Here is a 20235-nt window from a genome sequence, read left to right as displayed (position 1 = left end):
GTAGAGGAGACAAAAAAACCCCGTAACTCCAGGTAGTGTTAATGCTATAAAGTAAAAGGGTGACATGCTAGACAATGTCAGGGGATGCTGATCAGGGAAGATGACACTGGAGCTGAGTGTCAGAAGCAGAGGGGACAGCTACCACAAAACTCTGAAGCAGGGACCAGTTTGAGACAATCAAGAAACCAAAAAGCACTTTTGTGGTTGGAGCACCAGGAATAAGACAGCCGCAGGATGAGGCTGGAGAGGTGAACACGAGCCATGTCACATAGAGCCTTGTAAGCCACAAGGAGACTGCGTTTTATTTTTGATGGGATGGGAAGCCATTGGAAGGTCTTAGGAGAGAAGTGACTGGTTTAAAGAATCACTCTGGCTACTGTATAGAAAATGGACCAGAGGACAGGTGAGGGTGGAAGCAGGGGGCCCAGGGAGGTTCCTGCGGTGTCCAGATGCAAGGCAGGTGCTTGGCCTGGAGTGTGGTGGTGATGGAATGCAGCGGACACTCACTTGCTGCAGTGCCTGCTGCCCGCTCCTGCCTCAGCAGCACCTGGGTCCTGTGCCTACACACCTGGGCAGCAGATGTGTGTGTCAGGGTCCACCACCCCATCAAGCCCAGGAGCCTCAGGATGGGGGCCAGGCTTGGCTGGGCTCTGGCACTGCTCAGCACAGCGCTGGGTGTGGCCAGGCTGGGGCCCCAAGGGCTAGTCAGTGAGCCAGGGAAGGAATGAAGGAGTGTGCCCTCACTCTGCAGCCCCAAGTCTCGAAGCACAAGGGTATCTGTAACCAACAGGAGAAATGGAGGGGGAGCCGGTGGCTGGGGCAGATAACAGGTGGTTTATGGAACAGTAAGGGGCAAAATAACACCACAGTTACCAAGAATTGGGGCAATGTCCAGTAACTACCTGGTAACCCCAGTGTAGGTGTTCCTGTGGGTTGGGCCCTGTAGCCAGCCATGAGGTGTGTGGCCTCATGTCTGCCCTGAGACTGACCCCACCAAGGCAGGGACACCATCAGTGGAAAGCACAGGTTCTGTGCGGCACCCAACCTAGAGAAAGCCTCTGAGGAAGACATGTACGTGAGGGTGGAGAAAAGCCTAGGGAAGGCAGCTTTCCCTGGAAAGAACCTGAGTAGGCCCAGTGAAGCCATGGTCCTGCCCTGGCCAAGGGCTCCGGCTCAGGAATATGCTGCACAGCAAGCAAAGGGGTTGGGACTGGGGCCAGGGTGGGAGCTCGGGGCTCAGCTAAGCAGAGCCAAGAAGCCTTAGAGCCTGCCACAGACTAGCCACCCTTCCCTGCGCCAGGCAACACAACCCAGTAAGAGGTGAGCTGGCAGACTCAAGAGGGTAGAGGTGGGACTCTGAACTGAGCAGCTCACTTCCATTCCAACTGTCAGCCCCCAAACCTCCCTCTCCCTACCCATGGGCCACTGCCTTAGCTCACGTCTCAGGCCCCCTTCCCTAGATTAGGATTATGGAGCAGCCCCTTTATCCCTCTCTAGGCTCTATGCCTCTAGTCTACTCTCCTTGCTGTACCTTTGTGATCCTTCAAGAGATCCTCATTGCCCTTGAGAGGACCCAGGTTCCTGAACTGGCCCCACCTACACGTCTGCTGCTTCTCCTGTGCCCATTCAAGACCTCCATCTACCGTTCATCCTGGTCTTAAGGAGTATGGTTCCTTTTCCCTGGGATGTTTTCATTGCCTATCTCTGCCTCTGGGACCCTTCTAGACTCGGCCAGAACAATCTGGACCTTTGAGCACTCTCTAACAGATAGCCTCTCTACCGGGCATGCCTCCCCAGGCCTGTGGGCTCCTCTCCCCAGCAGCCCTAGCTCAGGTCCAGCACTCCAGACTCCCTGCTGCCCTGTGCCCAGCCCTGTGCTGGCCACTGAAGATAAAGATGTGGCAACACATCCCTGCTGTCAAGGACACCCAGTGTGCTAAGGGACGCAAAGTCACCGCAGGGCAGACTGGGAGGCAACAGCCCACCTACTTGGGGGCTCAAAGGAAGGAGGGAAGGCTTTCTGGAGAGAGGGATCTGAGCTGGGCCTCAAAAGATTTAATGGGAGGGTGGCAGAAAGGGCATCCCCGACAGAGGGAAGAGCAAAGGAAGGAAGAGAAAGGGCAACGTCCAGCTAAGTAGGGGCTAGTCTTGGTGAGGGGACTGGGAGGGGAGAGCTGGGGCTGCAGAGCCTAGCTGGGACTGCATCCTGTGGGTGATGGGAACCAGGGGAGCTTCAGAGCAAGAGGCTGACATGGCTGAAGTCGGGCTTTAGAAGGTCAAGTCTCCAACTCCCAGCCTGGGCCCACCAAGGACAGCTAGAAAGTATACAGACTAGGAAACTTTCTTGGCTGTTAGTGGGCCTTTGCCCATGCCACACCCACTGGCTGCCACATGGAGGGTCAGGGCAGAGAGGGGAGAGCGGGGAGTAAGGTCCAGATTCTAGGGGTCTGCAGTTCTTAGAGGAGGCCAGGGGAGGGGGACATGGAAGCCTCTGCTCTGGGCTGAACATTTCCTCTCCAGGTGGCAGCTGTGCCCTGACAAGTGGGTCTTAGGTCCTCCGGAGCCAGGCAGCAGTCAGGATGACTGTTTCTCAGAGGTCATCAGTCGCTCCACCTCCCGCATGAACCGCAGACACAACTCTTCCTGCCAGGGCAGGGCCACGCACTGCACAGCCACGGGCAGCCCCACGCTATTCCTCATGGCCTGCAGGGGAAACAGGCGTCAGGATGGGAAGCAGGACCCCACTGAGCCCAGGAAGCACCATGGCTGGAGAGGAGGGGCAAGGGCTAGGCCTCAGCCTTTAGGGCTCTTGTGTTAAGGAAGATGGGCAAGGATCCTGCTCATGCTGTTGCCCTCATGGCAGCGAGAGCTAGAGTGCAGGCTTGAGTCCAGAGGGAGGGAGGTCCGGGTAGGGGGTAAGCCAGGCCCCATGACCTTACCTTCTGCAGCACCTTGTCCCACATATCCCCAAAGTAGCCCCTGTAATGTTCCATCTGGGCCTCGTCCTCGGCAGTCACTGTGGTGACAGGTACCACCCCAGCTGGGAAGTCCAGGCAGTTGTAGAGCACAGTGTAGCTGACAGCCCCTGAGACGGAGCATAGGTGGCTGCAGCAGGCTGGCAGGCCTCCGGGCCAGCTTTCCTTTCCAGCCTCAGTATTCCCCCCTGTGAGATGGCACTATACCTCCACAGGCAGGGAGAAGCTCTCCCAGGGCTGAGATCTGAGGGCCTTTGCCCATGTAGCTTCCCCCACCTGGAATGTTGCTATTTTCTTGGTTTATCTAAATCTCACCTGGACGGCAAACACTGTCCCCCTCCCAAACCACAGACGCTAACTGAGATCTCCAACTGGGATAGCGTTAATGACAGGGAGCTCACTCCCTCCTAGGGCATCCCCCGGGACTCCCACCTCTCCAGCCAGCCAGACTGTGACCCCAAACGGCAGGGTCCTCCTCCAGGGTGCAGCCCCTACCCAGGGCACCTCTTCTTCTCCTTCCCAGCAGCCCCTCTGGGCACAGGACTGAACTCAGAGCAGAGAAGAGACAGGTGGGCATGTCAGGGGTGTGCTGGGGCAGCAGGCCTCACCTGTGGCCCTGCCTGGGGCGTTCAGGTCCAAAGCAGGGCCCAGCATGGGGGTGAGCAGCACATCCAGGTCCAGTGCTCTCCACTGGGCGATCACGGAGTTGCGGTACAGCTGTGGAGGACACCAGCACCCCAACCCATCACAAGGACTCTCCAGGGCAGGGGCTCTGGCTGGACTGGCTCCCTCCTCAGCATCTGCCCCAGGATCCAAACTGCACCACAATGGGTGGAGGATCTCCAAGCAAAAGGCCTGGCTGCTTTTGGGAGCACTGGCTGTTCCACCTCTGACATGAACCATAGACCCCATTCTTCCTGCCAGGGTAGGACCATGTAGTTCCTGGCCACAGGCACACCAGAGGGATGAAGAGCTTCCAGAACCAGAGCCCTAGGCTTACCCAGCCACCAAGCACAAGCATCCCACCAGTGAGGGCTGGAAGCAGGGCTCAAGTGGCCCCGTCCAGGAAGGGGAAAGAGGAATGAATGGGACCAATGGCCAGGAGACGCCACTGGCAGGGGCCCTGTCCAACTCCACCCCACCCACCTACTCTCATCCAGGGGCCTGGCCTCTCACCTCAATTTCATGCTGCAGTTCCCAGAGCTTTCCGGCTGACCTGGGTAAAGGAGTGAGGTCAGCAGCCATGATGGTCACAGTCACAGGACCGGCAACATCCGACCCCACTCTACACCCCCAGATTCCATTCCTCCTTGGACCCTTCTCAACTCTATGGGGGCTCTGAGAGGGAAGTAGTATGGGACCAAAATTCAAATCCCTGAGTTCATGTCCCATTGAAAAAATCAGGCCCCAGGAGGGGCTCAGGCTGTGACTCCACAGCAGAGCCATGACCAGACCAGGCCTGATTCCTAGTTACCCTTAGGACACAAGAGAACCAGAGCTGGAAAAGGCCCTGCATGACTGGTGATAAAGAAAAGGAGCAAGCCCAGAGGATGCCAGGGCCTGAAATGGTGCTGTTCATGCCTTGTTTTCCCCACTCAGGAAGGACCCAGGGCATCTCCGTTCAGCTCAGATCTCTAAGGGCAGTGTCTCTCGTGGGCTCCCCAGAGCCCCTCTCTCCCCTGACTCTTCCTCCCCGTGCCCACCCAGGTCCATCTTCTCCTCTCCAGCCTCTCCCATCTCATTATCTCCCTCAGACTCTGTTCTCCAGCCAGACCTAGACCCTGCTCGGACAACGTTAAGGCCCCATCTGAAGGCCACAGAGGCTGCTGCCCTGGCTGGGCTACCTCTAGCCTCAGAAGCTTCTTCCCTAGTCTCTTTCTGTCAGAAAACACTTAAACCCAGGTCAAGGGAAGGATTGGGGTGGGAATGGGAGCAGACATCTGGACGTGGGAAATATTCTTACCGAGGCTTTATGCTGGTGAGAAAGGCTGCCAACCTTGGGAGCTGCAAGACAAGAGAGTCAGTGACTCAGCTTTGGGCCCAAGTGCTGGCAACAATCTTCTTCAGGCCAAGCCACCCACACCTCCTCCCTCTGTCCCTCCCCCCTAGGTCCCAGGTTAGCACCCTATTCAGCATGGAGGCTGGCTGAAGATTGCAGAGCAGGAGGAAAGGAGAGGAGTCTGGGTGGGGATCAGAGAGGAGAGGAGGCTAAGCCTTCTCAAATGGAGAGAGGTTACGGGAGGGGGAAAAGCCCCAGCGGCTCCCTCCCAGCCCACCCCAGCCCTTCCTCCTTTGGTCCTCACCAGAGGCTTCAGCAGGAAAGCCAGCAGTCGTTTAAACCACCAGGGCAGCTTCAAAACTGAGACCAGGTCCCCCAAGCAGGGGTCCATGAAATCACCTTTGCTGGGAGACAAAGGGTCCGGTCCAGCACCCTCCTCCCAGGAATCCCTGCTGACTTACTCCCACCCACTGCAATCCCCCAGTCATCTATTCAGTGGTCCTGTCGCCCTCCCTCTTCAAGAGACTCCACTAACCACTGGTCTCCCACCCCTTCATCTGCCTCCTCTCAAACATGGGACTTCTTTCTGCTGGTCCTTCAGGATGCCTGGGCTCCACCCCACATCCACGGAGGCTCCCCAAGGCAGAACTCCGTGTCTCCCTCCCTGGCAAACTCAGCTCAGAGAAATAAGGACTCAGTGCAACAAATTAGTCACAGGGATGAAAGTACAGCCTGGGGATATAGTCCATAATACTGCAATAGTTTTGTGTGGCGACCCATGGTAATTACACTTACGCGTTGAGCATTTCATAATGTATGTAATTGTCAGATCACTATATTGTACACCTGAAGCCAATATAGTATTGCATATCAACTATGTTTCATTTTCAAAAAAAGTACTCAGTGAGGGCAACATGTCCCTGGAAAGGGCTTGACGTGCTGAGGGCACCCTCACTGATGCTGATGCCAGGCTGGAGGCACCAGTGGGGCAATCCAGAGTGTGCCTCCATGACACTTGTCTCTGAGGCTGCCTCTGGCTCTAGTTCCCAGGGAAGGGTCTCAGGCAGCTGATTCTGGGGCCTTATTCCTAGGGCCACAGTGAGGAGGAGCCCCTGATCCTACCACACCACAGACCCAAAGCCCAACATCACTCACACGTTCTGTAGGAGGCTGTGACCACCATCGCTGAACAGCCCACCTACTGACAGGATCTCCACAGCATGGGATATGTTGCATGGCAGGAAGGGAACCAGCTGCAGGGATTGAGGCGTATAAAGATCCACTGCTAGAAACCCCTGGCTTCCACATCCCCTGTGCTACCCAGGCGGCCTGAGGACGGACTAGACCCTCACTGGAGCCACAAAGGCAGCCTTGTTGACTAGAGAAGACTTCCTTAACAATGCACATCATGAGAGAAATCTGGAGCCACACGAACTTGTCTCAGATGAGCAGACCAAAACCCGGTGGCCCGCCCTCTCAGGGCCCTGGGAACCTCTGGGCAGCTGTGCACCATGGTCCATGGGTGACGAGGCCCTCCCAATGTGGAACCCAAACATCCTCAGCCTGGGACCGAGTTCACCATCAATCACTTACCCAGTACTCCTGATCAGCCCCCTATATACTGCTCCCACAGGGACCAGCTACACAACATCAGGGTAGCAGCATGCCAGGGAGAGGTGGCCGCTGCAGATACCAGCAAGGCTTTCCTGCCTGACGGAGTGGCCGTGCCAGGACTTCTGGGCTTCCGCAGCCGTACCGTATGGCCAGTGGCCTCTAAGCTCTTCTTGGTCTCCAGCAGGGCCCGCTTCATGGCTGGGGTGGGCATGGTATAGTTGTCAGTCTCATAATACCCCACACGCAGGGGTTGAGAGCTTGTGTAGACCTGGGGGCAAAACACAGGAGTCAGAATCAGGTCAGGAGAGGGTGGCCAGAGGCAGGCCTCCCAGGGATCAGAGAAGTTACTCAGCCTCAGACACAGCTGTGAGGCTGCAGCCTGGATGCACTGGAAACTGAGTGCGACTGACGCCAGCTCCTTCTGCCCTTGGCCCTTCCACAAAAACACCTCCACAGAGACTCAGCAGGTGGGGCAGAGCAAGCAAGCATGGCCATATAATGAAATGGAGACTTCAGGTCTAGATGGGCAGACAGGCCCAGAGTAGGGCTGAGACTTGCCCAAGGCCACCCGATGCAGCGTGACAAGGCTAGGTCCGGAACCCTGTCTCCTGAGCCAAGGCCCTCCAATGCCTGTTTCAAGAATGCAGGTCCTGGATCCCATGATAAACTGTTCCAGACTTCAGAACTGAGACCTCCTCTCCTCCTCTGCTCCCTCTCAGGGCTTCAAGAACCACTGGGTTGTTAAACCATCCTCTGTTGAGAAGGGGGACCTCACTCCACCCTGCCCAGATCTCCCACCTGCCAAGAAACACTGGACTCTCCCTCAAGTTTAGGGCTTGAAAGAGACTCCTGTTTCTCAGTGCCAGTGGCACAGTCTGGGACCAGAAGGTGGGGCCTTCCTTTAGCAGAGGCTCCTGGAAGCGTTTGAAGCCTCAGGACTGCCACATGCAGGCAAGGGCTCCACCTGGTGGCCTTCTGCGGAGCAGCAGCTGACGCTGGCCGTAGGTAGGGTGGGTGGGAGGTCGGTTTTCAGGAAGTGGGGCCTCCAAGGCCTGCCCACACTGCCTGGGGGCTGCTCTAGGGCCAGGAGCACCATGACAAGCCTACCCACCCCATGTCTTCCCCCACCACGCCTGCTCACCTCCTCATTGAAGGGCAGTGGGGGCACAGTGGGGTCTAAGCGGAACATGTCCTCACACAGCAGCGCTCGCAGGCACAGTGCCAAGCTCTCCACGTCCCGGGCCATGGGGCCAACTGAGAGCTGTACTGTAGGGAGAGGAGGGGAGGGAAGAGAGATCACCAGCCCCCCGTGGCGCTGTCGCTGGGTCCAAGCAAAGGTTGGCCGCGGCCCAGGAGTGTGAGCAGACAGGAGACAGGAAATCAGACCTACAGTAGCCTGGGAGCCAGTTCCCAAGAGGCTGGGGCAGAGGTGGATCAGGAAGAAACTCCCCTGCCCGCCACTCTTCCAGAGCCCCGAGGGAACCACAGACCTCACCTGCCACCTGTCCAGGGACACAACCCTTCAGGCCACTCTTGCTGGAGAAGAAACACAGGATGTTGGAAGCAGGAAATGGCCACTCTCTGCCCAACCCCACACCCAGAGAGCAGTTCAGAACCCTCACCACTTTAAAAACTAGGAACCAGGGGCAGGGGTGCTGTGACACTCCCTCCCAGTAAAACCGCAATGAGGCAATCCCCACCTGGAGCCCAGAGAGGTTAGAAGCTAGGCCCAGGTCACACAGCAAGAGGCCCAGAAGCTCCCTCTAACCACCATATACACTGTACCTGAGGCGGTTCCCCGTTGGCTTGAGGCCACAGATGCCACAGAAGGCGGAGGGAAAGCGGATGCTGCCTCCGATGTCGGAGCCTAAGCCCAGGGGGGAGCCTCCAGCCCCAATGAGGGCCCCCTCGCCCCCTGAGGAGCCACCTGGACTCTTGGAGGACTTCCATGGGTTCACGGTCTGGCCAAAGAGTGGGTTACTGCAGTCATAGCTGGAGGGAGCAGGAATGGGTGAGCCCACGTCACACTGATACAAGTGCCCCTGCCCCCATACCGCACCTCAGACCCAACCTGAACATGGACTGGGGGATGTTGGTGTGCACGAAGGGCACAGCACCCTGCAGCTTCAGCACCTGCACCACCACGCTGTCACATTCTGCTGGTATCCCTTGGTTCTGGCTCAAGCCCAGTGTTGAATCTTGACCCTAGAGGAAGGAAAGGTGCCACAAGGGATGTGGCCAATGAGTCAGAGTCCCTTAGCAGCACAGGGCCACACCACCCCAATCTCACAGGCCAAGGCCAGACATACCCACAGTATCCTCTCAGACCTCTGGACCTGACACCTCTCTGAAGGCCCAGGGTGACCCAGACACAGACCGGGCTGGGTGGGGGGGAGGGACAGATACTGAGGTCCGATGCCAAGGCAGGGCATACCTTGTAGCTGAAGCACTCCTTAAGGCTCACAGGGACACCGTAGAGCAGGCCCTGTCTGGGTGCCTGGGACAGCTGAGTCTCACAGTCGGCCAGGTAGGTGGTCACACAGTTGGTTCTTTTGTTCACCTCCCATGCCTGGGCAAGGCAGAAATGGACACAGAGCATGGGGAAGTTGGGCCTTTTCTTTTTAAAACTGTGGTAGAATATACATAACATTGGCCTTTTAAAGTATACCCAGGGATGTATCACAAATAAAGTACACCCAGGGAAGGGTAACCAGCTACATGGTCCAGAGCCAAGAGCACAGAGAATAGCCTTGGACCCAGAATCCATCTCATCGGGGACATCTGACCCAGCTGCACCCTGGCTGCCTCTGGGCTTCAGCCTCAAGATGGAAGAGAAGGTAATCCTAGGGCCAGGACACTTAAAAGAGCAAGATACTGACCTCAGATGACCCCCAGAGGGGATGGGCTTGGAGAATGACCCGCCACTCTACCTCCTCCTCCAAGCTGTGTACCTGGCCAGCAAGGCAGGCAGGAACCAGATAGGGACAGTTCCCCATCTCGGGTCACACAGGAAGTCAGCAGTCGGCACAGAGCAGGATGAGACCGGACTCCAGCCTCCCAGAGCCCAGCCTGCTCTCCCCTGCCCCACACCTGGCCCACGCCTGATTCAGCCAAGCCTCCCCTCTCCCAGGAGCTCCTGAATCTGATCATGAAGTCACGTGGAGGAGTGACTGACTGATACCAGAGTAAGCAGGGTGGGAGCTGGGCTAAAGGAATAACTTGACTAACAGTGGCTATCTGCCATGCCCCACAGCATCCTGCAAGATGGAAAGGGGAGGGTGGGCCAGGCATAGCTTCCACAAACACCCTGTTCCTGTGAAGCACCACGGAAAAATGGGTGTGGGCCCTGTTGCCACACTCAGGTGCATGAGCTCTGTCTCCAGCTACCCAAGGCAGGAAGCGGGAAGCCAATCTGTACCCAGAATGTTTTCCTGGGGCTGATTAGGAAGGGCAGGAACTTTTCAGGGACTTAGAAAGGAGCAACACAGCAACTGATGAGACTGTCTTGTCTTTTTTAGTGCGCCCAGCCCAGGGGCTGCCAGTCCCTTCTCCACAGTCAGTCTCTCTCCCCCACCAGCTTCAGTTGCTCACACCACCATCAGGCACACACATCAGCCACCCTCACACTCACGTCCACCTGCTCAGTGGTCACACTATCACACACTGTCTTTCAAGAAATCACGACAAGAAACATTCAAAATGCACAATTCTTCCTTTCATTTCATTTCAAACATATTTCTTAAGCACTTATTATATGAAAGACACAGTGTTCCAACTGAACAAACAGAAAAACACAGACTTGTAAACACAGGCAACAAACTAGTGGTTGCCAGAAGGCAGGAGGTAGAAGGATGGGTGAAATAGGTGAAGGGCTTAAGAGATACAAATTTCCAGTTATAAAATAAATTAGTTACAGGAATGAAAATACAACATGGGGAATGTAGTCAATAACATTGTAATAACTTGGAACAGTGACAGAGGGTAACTACATCTATTCCGTGAGCACATCACAATGTATATAACTGACAAATCACTATGTTGTACTCCTGAAACTAATATGACATTATATGTGAATTATACTTCAGCTAAAATGAAAAAATTAATTAATTAAAAAGAAAAGAGAAACAGAATGTTCAGAGCTAGGGTGTAAAGACAAATAATACAAGCACTGTCCACACAAAGTCCACATCTGATATGGGAGGGAGAAAGATAAGCAAGCCTTGTTTTGCAGTGAGAAATGTGCTGTTAGAAAGTAAGCCCTGAAGATGAAACTCTACCTTAGGCCTGGCAGGGAAGAGCATCAGAGCGGCTTCCTGGAAAAGGGGAACCCCTCTGACCTCTGAAGGCTCAGCCAAGAGAGCCAGCTACCCCGAGCAGGCGAAGAAGAGGGAGGGGAGCATTCCAGGGTAAGGGAACCTGCACAAGCCATGCAGAGCATGGCAGACCCTGGGCCCCAGGGAACCGCCAGAGCTGAGGTGCTGATGCCCAAGTTCCAGGCCTTGGCCAAACAGGACCCTGAACACTGAGGAGCAAAAGATCAGAGCCTCAAGAACTGGAGACCTGAGAGGGCAGCTGGCCAGGAGGCTGGCACCTGGTCATGAGGGAGATGGTGGTGGAGGCCCAGGTGGCTGCAGGGGGATGGGGACAAGAGGGCGGACTGGAGAGAGCTTAAAGGAAGGGAACAGACTAGACTTGGTGTCAGATGGCGTGGGGTAGGAGGGAGAAGGAAGTCTGGGCTGAAAGCCAGGTTTCTAGCTAAGACAGCAGGCCCAGTGTCCCCCCTCCACAGACACACAGTCAGTCTCATCCCCTCTCCCTCTTCCTCTCTCACACACACAGACACACACACACACACATGCAGATACACACACACACGCAGCCCTGGCTCCTTCCCCACCTGGCAGCCCTTGGCACTGTTGTCCCACTGTGGCCTTCAGAGGGACCAACTCCAGGCCAGGTTTTCCCCATAGCCTGTGCAGAAAGAGGGAGGAGGAAGGAGCCAGAGGATCACAGGGCTCTTACCTTTCCCACGTAGGTTAAGAGCACAGCTTCGGGGGACAGCTCCCCCTGGCGTATTTTCTGCACCAGTTGAGACAGGGGCAGGGCCAGCAGCGCCTCCGAGTCCAGGTCAGGGTTCTGGGGGGACACCTCAGATCAGTCCCTCACTTCCCGCAGGCCCCACATGCCTACAGCAGACACGTGCAGCCATCGCCCTGAAGTCCCCACACCTGCTCAAGCAGATGCTCAATCACAGGCCAATCAATCCATGACAGACAGAAACATGGCCCAGCCTGGTAGGCCCTTTCCACCTGTGGACAGTGCAGACATATCTTCTAGAAGCTTATCAGAGGGGGTACCCGGGGAGAGGCCAAGCTCAGGCTGATTATTAAACCATTACAAACCATGTCAGACACCACGCTGGTATACTCTGTATTTTGATTTAATCTTACTACCATTCCCTTTGCACAGGTAAAGAAACTGAGGCTCAGAGAGGGGAAGCACCCTGCCTAGGACTGTACAGATAAACTATAGTTCTCTGCCCACTCAGCACAGGCTGGCCACTGGCTGTCCACCTGCACTTAACCATCTAACCCCTGGCAGGGGAGGGTGAAAACAAAAAGACCCTGTCCTGGGTAGCTGAGGCCACAGCCAGGATGTTTTCATTCATTCCACAGATATGTATTAGGTGCCTCCTCTGTACCAAGCACCACACTAGGCAGGCATGGGGAAACAGCAGTGAACAAAAAAGGCATGTCCACGCTTTGGGGAGCTTATACAAGGTACAAGGTTCAGAGGTGGGCAGATAATAAGTAAACAAATAAGAATTTGAGACAATGAGAAATAAAATAAAACTGGGTACAGTGAATGGGCAACACAAAGGCAGAGAGTGGTCAGAGAAGAGCTCTCTGAATGAGCCGGGATGTTTGATCAGACACCTGACTGCCAAGCCTCGAAGGCCCCCAGTCTCTGGGGTCAGCCCCTGCCTCCAAACACTAGCGCGCTTCCTCCTCAAGGGTATTGGGCCAATCAGTAAACACGGCTAGAGGAGGACCCGAGTCATGGCCACCACCTCTCACCCTGACTCTCCTCTGCTCTTGCCAAGGGCATCAGGGGCCTCCTTGTTGCCAAATTTCACAGACAGTTGGTGCTTTATTTTGTTCCATGTCTCACTGAGGCGTTCAAAGGTACTGACACCACACATTGGCTCTTTCCAATTCCCTATTGAGCACGGAGACACTACCCTCTCTGGTTTTCCTCCCGCCCTCTGCTGCTTCTGTCACCCACTTACTCAGTTGGTCAACAAACACGTTCTGAGCACCGACTATGTGCTGAGTTAAAACAGACAAGTCCCTGCTTTCAGAGAGCCTTTATTTCAAGGAAATAAACAAGTGAACATATAATGGACATATCACAGGAAGACCTGAGGTGGAAATGACAGAGGACTGACTCAGATGGGATGCTCAGGTCTCCCTAAGGAGGTGACATTTCAGCTGTGATCTGAAGAATGAAAAGGAGCCAGATGTGGGGAAAGACAAGGCTCTTGAGCTTCCTCTGGGTACCTCCTCTCCCCTCTGATGCTGGAAAAAATTGCTTCTTGGGGCATCCACCCCAGGCTCTCCATCCAACCCATGGCCTCCCGACCCTCCGCCCAGCCTGACCCAGCTGAGCTCCCACTGGCCATGAGGCTATTCCCACAGCTGTCTACCTCTCAGTATCCACCCCCTCAGCTCCCTGATCCCCCACTTCCCACGGACTCCTCCTCCATGTACCCACTCAGGGAGGGTGCAGATATCCATCCAGGTGAAAAAAATCATCCTGGACTCCTTCCTCTCCCTCCCCGACATCATCCATCGCCAAGCTCCCCGGTGGCTCTGGAAAACAGCCATCTCTCTGTCCCGTCTACCAAGTCCCTCATGGGTGCTCAACCTTTCCCTCCTCGCTCACCCAGGGGCCACTTAACTGGCTGCCCCGCCCAAGCCTTGCCCCTCCTACCCACCCTTCTCATCAGGCCAGACAGTGCACAGCCCAATCAGGCCTTGCCTCTGCTCTTAAGATCCAGTCACACCACAGGCCTCAGAGCACTTCCAGGAGGTGCTTCCAGGGTGACGTCCTGTCAGACTCCTCGCCCCACTCACTGCCACACAGCCCATACCCACCCACCACACCCCAGAGCTGAGCACCCTCCGCACACATGCACCACACAGCCTGGATACCCCCCTCAGTAACAGGAACACCCCACACTCTTCCCTTAATTTGTGAAAAGGATACTTACCTGGGATTTTTTAAAAACAATACAGGGAGCTACTACAAAGAAGAAAAAAGTGGACCAGGATCTCTCCCTACATACACTAGGTAATCCCTCATGAAATAATTTTTTTAAAGGTATACAAAGTGAAAAATGAACTTTCCTCCCCACCCTCTGGCACCACCCTGCCCAGTTCCTCTTCTGAAAAGTAAACCACGGTTAATAGTTTCTGATGAAACCTTACAGGAAAACAATAATGGTTATGAAAGCCCACAATGTATATAATTGTTTATGTAGTCTATTTTTGCACAAAGGGATCATCCTAGATACACAGTACTATACCTTGCCGTTCTTTACCTTACAATGAAAACAGCAAGATTGCTTTATTATTTTTTCTGATTCTATATTTATATATGTGCTCATTGTAAAAAAAAAAAAAAAAGCCTAATGGTATGGAGAGAAAGTAAAAATCACCAGAAAGCCCACCACATTAAGATAATACCACCAGCAGCCTGGCCGCCACCGCTTCCCACCTCACTACAAGGTGCCCACAAAGCCCTGTGCACCTCAGCTAGAAGCTATCAGCATGCTCCTCTCCATCCTCAGCCCAAATTTTAATTCCTTCCTATGTTCTTTTGTGGTGGCAGTTAATGACACTACTGCTAACAGCTATTTTTAAAAGTCTTCAACTGTTTATCAGCTGAAACATCTTCTCTTTTCACAAGATACCGAAGTTAAGTGTGCACCTCCAGGAGGCCAGTCTGTGACTGTGGGAGAAATTCCATTTGTGTAGAGAATTTAGGAAAGTGTACAGATAACTTCTTAACCAAGAACGTGGCCACCCTGTCGGCATGCTTATTCAAGGGAAGGACACTAGAGCTGTCACTGAATCATCACCCCTCCTCCCTGTGTTTTTCTCCTTCTGAGTCACCAACTGAGGCAGGGCAGGGGCATGGGACAAGCACGATGATTTATTTTTCTTGCCTAAGATGAAAAATGCCAGACATAAACAATATAGCAAGAACAAGAAGGACTCCATCTTAAAGCTAAAATTCCATCTTAAAAATCAGGGAGTTAGGAGGTAAGATTCCTAACATATTTTATGGTATCAGCCAATAACCTACCCTCTCTTAAGGCAGGGTGAGCAGTCTTAAATGATATGTCCCCACTGCTTGAGGGTAACCACTAACTTAGAGAAGAACAGGATCAAGAAATTTCTTGTGTTAAATTATCTTACAGAATATCTAAAGGGCAGACTATGGATGGTGACATAATGTCTTGCACTGGAAAGTGGCATGATAAGACCACATCAAGCCTACTCTCCACCCACCCCTACCCCTGCCTTTTGCCCCATTCTTGAAAGCCTTAAAAGACAGAATCCCAAATAGCAGACTCAGAGACTCCAAGAAGGAACTAGTGGTTACCAAAGGGGAGGGGTGTGGGAGGCCGGGTGGGGAGGGAGGGAGAAGGGGAATGAGGGGTATTGTTTGGTACACATGGTGTGGGGGATCACGGGGAGAACAGTGTAGCACAGAGAAGGCACATAGTGGATCTGTGGCATCTTGCTGCACTGATGGACAGTGACTGCACTGGGGTATGGGTGGGGACTTGATAATATGGGTAAATGTAGTAACCACATTGTTTTTTCATGTGAAACCTTCATAAAAGTGTATATCAATCATACCCTAATAGAAAAAAAAAAGAGAATCCCAAGCCCTTAAACATGCTTCCTCTCTGAGGTTGCTCGCACTCCTGTCTGACTGTTTATTGTCTTATATCAAATAAACTTTTTTCTCACATACACTGATTGCACTTGTGTTTGAACTCTTTTCCATGATAAAGATAAGAACTCTTCAACCTCCACCTCTGGTGGCAAATGTCTTCGTCATTTTTCCTGTTTCATTCAGCTTTCTAGACGTAAGCACATGTCTTCATAATCGCTGTCCTATTTCAGACAAGTAGGGAAGGGCTACTGAGATCTCTGATTTGGGCTTGCAAGGTCCCATTGCCTGGGTGACCCAGACAGGACTGCAGCTGTAGGTACCATTATGCTCTTTATTAGCCTACCCGAAAATCTCCTCTTTGCCTTTGGGAAGTTCTCAGAACATAATCTCATTCCATCAGGTGCTCTGTGGCTCACCCAAATCCTGGGGTGGCTTAGTTCCCACACCATGCAGATTCAAACAGACCCTGGACACCAGGTGACCCTGGCTTCAGGTGGCAAAAGATCTACCGTATGCTGAGCCGGAGTTCATTGAACTTTCCCTTCCTTCTCTGCTCTTCCTTGCTCTCTACGACCTTCATGGCTGCTGCCATTTACTACTACTCTCAATCTAATGAATTCCTTCCCTCCTTACACTCATCTGACCTATTCGTGAATTCTTTCTTGATCAGAATCAAGAACCCTCTCCTGGGCTTAAGTCTCACCAAGCATGCAGGGAGATTTCCCCAGCTTGGATTGCCCAGTAACACAACTGTTCTAATTTCAGGTATCCTAAATTGTCTTTTTTATTTTCCCTCCCAGTTTTTAGCACTTCTGCTCTATTTCATAGGCCACTGATATTTGTCTCAACAATAACCATGCTGTCCTTCAGTTCATCCAGTGAATCATTTAGTTTTAAAGTCATGTTCAAAGTGGGCTTGGAGAAGGCCGAGAGATGGAACTGCAGGTCAGATGCAGTTGAAGGAGGTGGCATGTGGAAGACCAGTATGACTTTGTCTTAAGGGGTTGTAAGCGATGTGGCAAAAAAACATTCAGTGTACCTCTGCAAGGGCAAAGGCACAGAGGTAGGAGCCGGTGTTAGTCCTATTCCTCCAGCCACAGCATCCTACTAATAGTGGTCCTCTCTTCAGTGTAGAAGGTATATTAAAATGAATTTGGGGGGAGGGTGGAAAAAAACAAAGGATTGTTATAGGTTAAGCCCACATGGTCAAGAGTTACCAGAAATATACCTGGCTCTAGAGTTGCTCTAGAGTCTAGAGAGAGATGGGCCATTTTGGGGTGATTTAGGAGGTGCTTAGGATTGAGTCTCCCTCCTCAAGCATTGCCTTCAAACACTTGGAGGTACCTGGGCTCCAAACTCACCTTTGTCCAGACTCTTATCGGGTGGAACCTGTACTACAAGCTGCTGTAATTCTCCCAGAGCCTGTCCAGGGCCCTGATCACCTCATTGCTACTCAGGGCTGTGCTGAAAAAGCCCAAAAGAAAAAAGGCTGCTAACACAGCCTCAAAATTCACCGTCCCTGAAAGACAAATCCCATATGATTTCACTTATTTGTGGAATATAAAAATAAAGCAAAACAGAAGACAGCAGTAGACCCTTAGACACTGAGAAGGGACTAGTGGTTACCAATGGGGAGCAGCTGGGGTGGGGAAGGGGAAGGGGAAGGCGATAAAGGGGCACGATAATTCACAATCACAATATAAGTTGGTCACGGGGACAGTAGTACAGCATGGTGAACAGTTAATGATTCTGTAATATCTTACTACATTGACAGTAACTGCACTCGAGGGGGTGAGGATTTAATAATATGGGTAATTATTGAACCATTGTGTTGCTTGAAACCAACATAAGATTGTATATCAATGATACTTTAATTTTTAAAAATTAAAAAAAATATATATATATATATATAAAAAATGCAAGTCACACATATGAGCCACGTGGGTAATTTTACATTTTACAGAAGTCACATTAAAAAAGTAAAAATCAGTGAAAAAAAGAAAATCACCTCCCTTGCTGGAGTCATCCAGTGACTCCGAAGCCAAGCACAAAGGGCCTTAGGGCAGGGAGGGAGAAGGAGCTTGCCCCTCCTTCCAAGGCTGGGGATGCACTCAGCTAAAATGCTGACTTCCTAGGTCCTGAGGCCTACAAAGATACTGTCATCCAGAACCCATCCCTTTGATGATTCCTCAAAATAGTGGGAGTTCATTTCTTCTCCAAGGTTATTGGAAAATCGAAAGTAGATTTATCTTCATCCTCACTACAAGAGCCAAACATTGGTATTCTGAGCCTAGGCCCTCTTGACCCAGGGAGGGTGTATAAACAGATTTATGTATTTCAGGGATAAAACTTCTACCCTGAAAGACTCTGTTCTTAAAAATATCAGAAGGCAGTTGCTTCAGAGGGAAAGTGGGTAGATGCTGATGCTTGCTGCTGAAGTGAAGGGAGCCCCACCCTTCTACCACCTAACACCCTTGCCAGCGAGTGGGTTTCTTGCCAGTAGGAGAGTTCCGTAGGCAGAAACTGTGGGCAGAGATCTTTGCGGCTGCCCCCACACAGCTCTTGAAACTGGCAGAACTCAGCTGGCTGCACAGAAGGGCTTGGGGCCTCAGGAGCAGCCAAGAGCCTCCAGGCTGAGCTGGGAATTCAATGTAAGGCCCTCTGAGGAGGACACCTAGGAGCTCAACCAAAGGAAGGGGACAAGACAGAGAAGAACCTGGGTTCAAGTAAGGAAATGACCAGTTTGGATTGCACCCTAAAAACATCAGCCATCTTAATGAGTGGAGGCTGGAACCAGATACATTTCTATATAAATCAATAAATAAATGACATATTCTGGCCTGTCACAGTATGGAATAAATTCATACCATTGCATCCTGCCAAAACCTCACCCCAGTCAAGGCCCCATCCTGGGCCTGGCATCCAAGGTCCAGTTTCCCTTTCTAATATCTCTACCCTACTCTTCACTGGAATGAGGCTGCATAGTCTTGCTGAGCATCTAGGTTCTAGTTCTGCCCTAACTCAAAAATCACTTGCTGCAGCTAAGCATCTGCTAAATGCAATTTCCTGTGACTCCCTGTCTCCCACCCTGCCCAGTCCTGCAGTCCCCATCACCTGGAATGCCTTCCCACCTGTCAGATCTGAATCCTATCAAACACATACTCCCACAAACACTCAGAGCAAGTCTTTCTTCTCTCAGGACTTAAGAACAACCATTTTGTACTTTGTCCACTATTTTGGCTTCCGAGTCCAGTGTCTCATGCATCTGAGGGAAACCTCCCTCTCTAAGCCCCTCAGCGGCCCCCACTTACACACTGAACTTATACAGGGAGAGAAAAGCTTGTTGACGGGTGGTCCAGGGAAGGGCTGAATCTAATCCTGTTCATAGAAGGGGCCTGACAGGTGGAGATGCTGGCAGGAGCTGGGGAGACTTCCATTCCAGCCTGGCTCTGCTGAACAACACTCTCTGTGTGCTTGCACAACTCCCTCTCTGGCCCCCTCTTGGGATCCTCATGCACAAATCAGTGGGTCTGAACTGTAGGCTTCCGATTTCCGTGATCCCACCTGTGATTCCAAAGTCCTGTACCCGAGCATCCTATTGGCGCCCACGCTTGCGGTTTAGGGTCCTAACAGTCGAAGGTTCACTGGCACAAAGCAAAGCTGTGTGCGGTAATGGCCTTCCACAACCTGCCCTGTCCCTTGCGTTTCCCTTCCTCCCTTTGGCACCACCTGGCTCCGAAGGGCACAGAATGCATTAGGAGCAGGAAGGGTTCCCAGAGTTAAACCTTTGCTGCCCACACACCTGCGCAGCCTGCCACCCGCGCAGCCCACCACCTGCCCCTCTGCGCTCCAGGGCAGCTGAAAGTGCTGTGGGGGTACCCACACCCCAGCGCACTCCGTGCCCTGCGGTCACCTGGAGCCGGAAGTGCTGCGCCGCCTTGTCCATGGTCTCTAGGGCCGCGTGCTGCTTCTGGTGTGCCCGGGCGACCGCTCTGCGCGCCGGCCGGCGACCGGACCAGCGCAGAGCCACGGCCGCCACCACCAAGCAGCCGACCAAGGCAGCCCCGGAGGTGCCAGAGAGCGCGGCCCACAGTTCGTCCAGCTCCATGGTCTCCCGCAGCGGACCACTGCGAAGAGCGCTAGATGCAAGACCTGCACGCGGGCAGTCCGCCGCAAAACCCGGCCTGGATCAACCCAGGATCCCGCACCCGCCCGAGTGGGCGGGGCGGGAGGAACGCTGCGCCGCTGTAGGCCCGCGGGGAGCGCGCGATACTCTGGCAGCCGTTCCACCGCCAACGGCGTGCAACCGTCAAAGTCAAGCTCTGCGGCAGGGCTGCCTCCGCTCCCCAAGACTTCCTGAGCTGGCCAGGCGGAGCAGGAGGGACGGGAGACGCACGTGCTTCCGTGGGAGCCCTTGAAACTACGAGCGCAGCAGCGGTTCGCCGCCTCCGCCCGGCCAGCCCTCCACCCGGCCAGCCCTCCACCCATCGCACCCCAGAGCCCCAACCCCCTCCCGGGATTCGCGGCTCATCCAGAGCCGCCTGCGGGAAAGCCGGCCTCGAGGACCTGGAGCAGCAACAGACCGGGCTTGCGGACCTACAGATAGCAGCTCTCTTGGAGAAACCTTCCTCAGGGCGTGCACCGCAGGGCACCCACCTGTCCCCTGCAGCGGCGCCA

General features: G+C 53.4%; 1 protein-coding gene across 1 annotated transcript; it reads right to left on the bottom strand.

Annotated features, from left to right (window-relative positions):
• Positions 1-276: 276 nt before the first annotated feature.
• Positions 277-19995, bottom strand: FAAH (fatty acid amide hydrolase). The gene is made up of 15 exons (XM_073233862.1): positions 19472-19995; positions 11611-11724; positions 9023-9157; positions 8660-8793; positions 8374-8580; positions 8084-8124; positions 7730-7854; positions 6731-6856; positions 6130-6227; positions 5279-5378; positions 4939-4979; positions 4152-4191; positions 3584-3692; positions 2940-3085; positions 277-2703 (listed from the first exon to the last, which is right to left on the bottom strand). The coding sequence occupies exons 1-15, from the start codon at positions 19664-19666 to the stop codon at positions 2575-2577; spliced, it is 1740 nt and encodes a 579-aa protein (XP_073089963.1). The 5' UTR covers positions 19667-19995; the 3' UTR covers positions 277-2574.
• Positions 19996-20235: the final 240 nt, after the last annotated feature.

The sequence above is a fragment of the Manis javanica genome, chromosome 4, assembly GCF_040802235.1.
Source record: "Manis javanica isolate MJ-LG chromosome 4, MJ_LKY, whole genome shotgun sequence".
Classification (NCBI taxonomy): domain Eukaryota; kingdom Metazoa; phylum Chordata; class Mammalia; order Pholidota; family Manidae; genus Manis; species Manis javanica.
The sequence above is the reverse complement of the archived record's forward strand: the minus strand, read 5'-3'. Positions and strand labels throughout refer to the sequence as shown.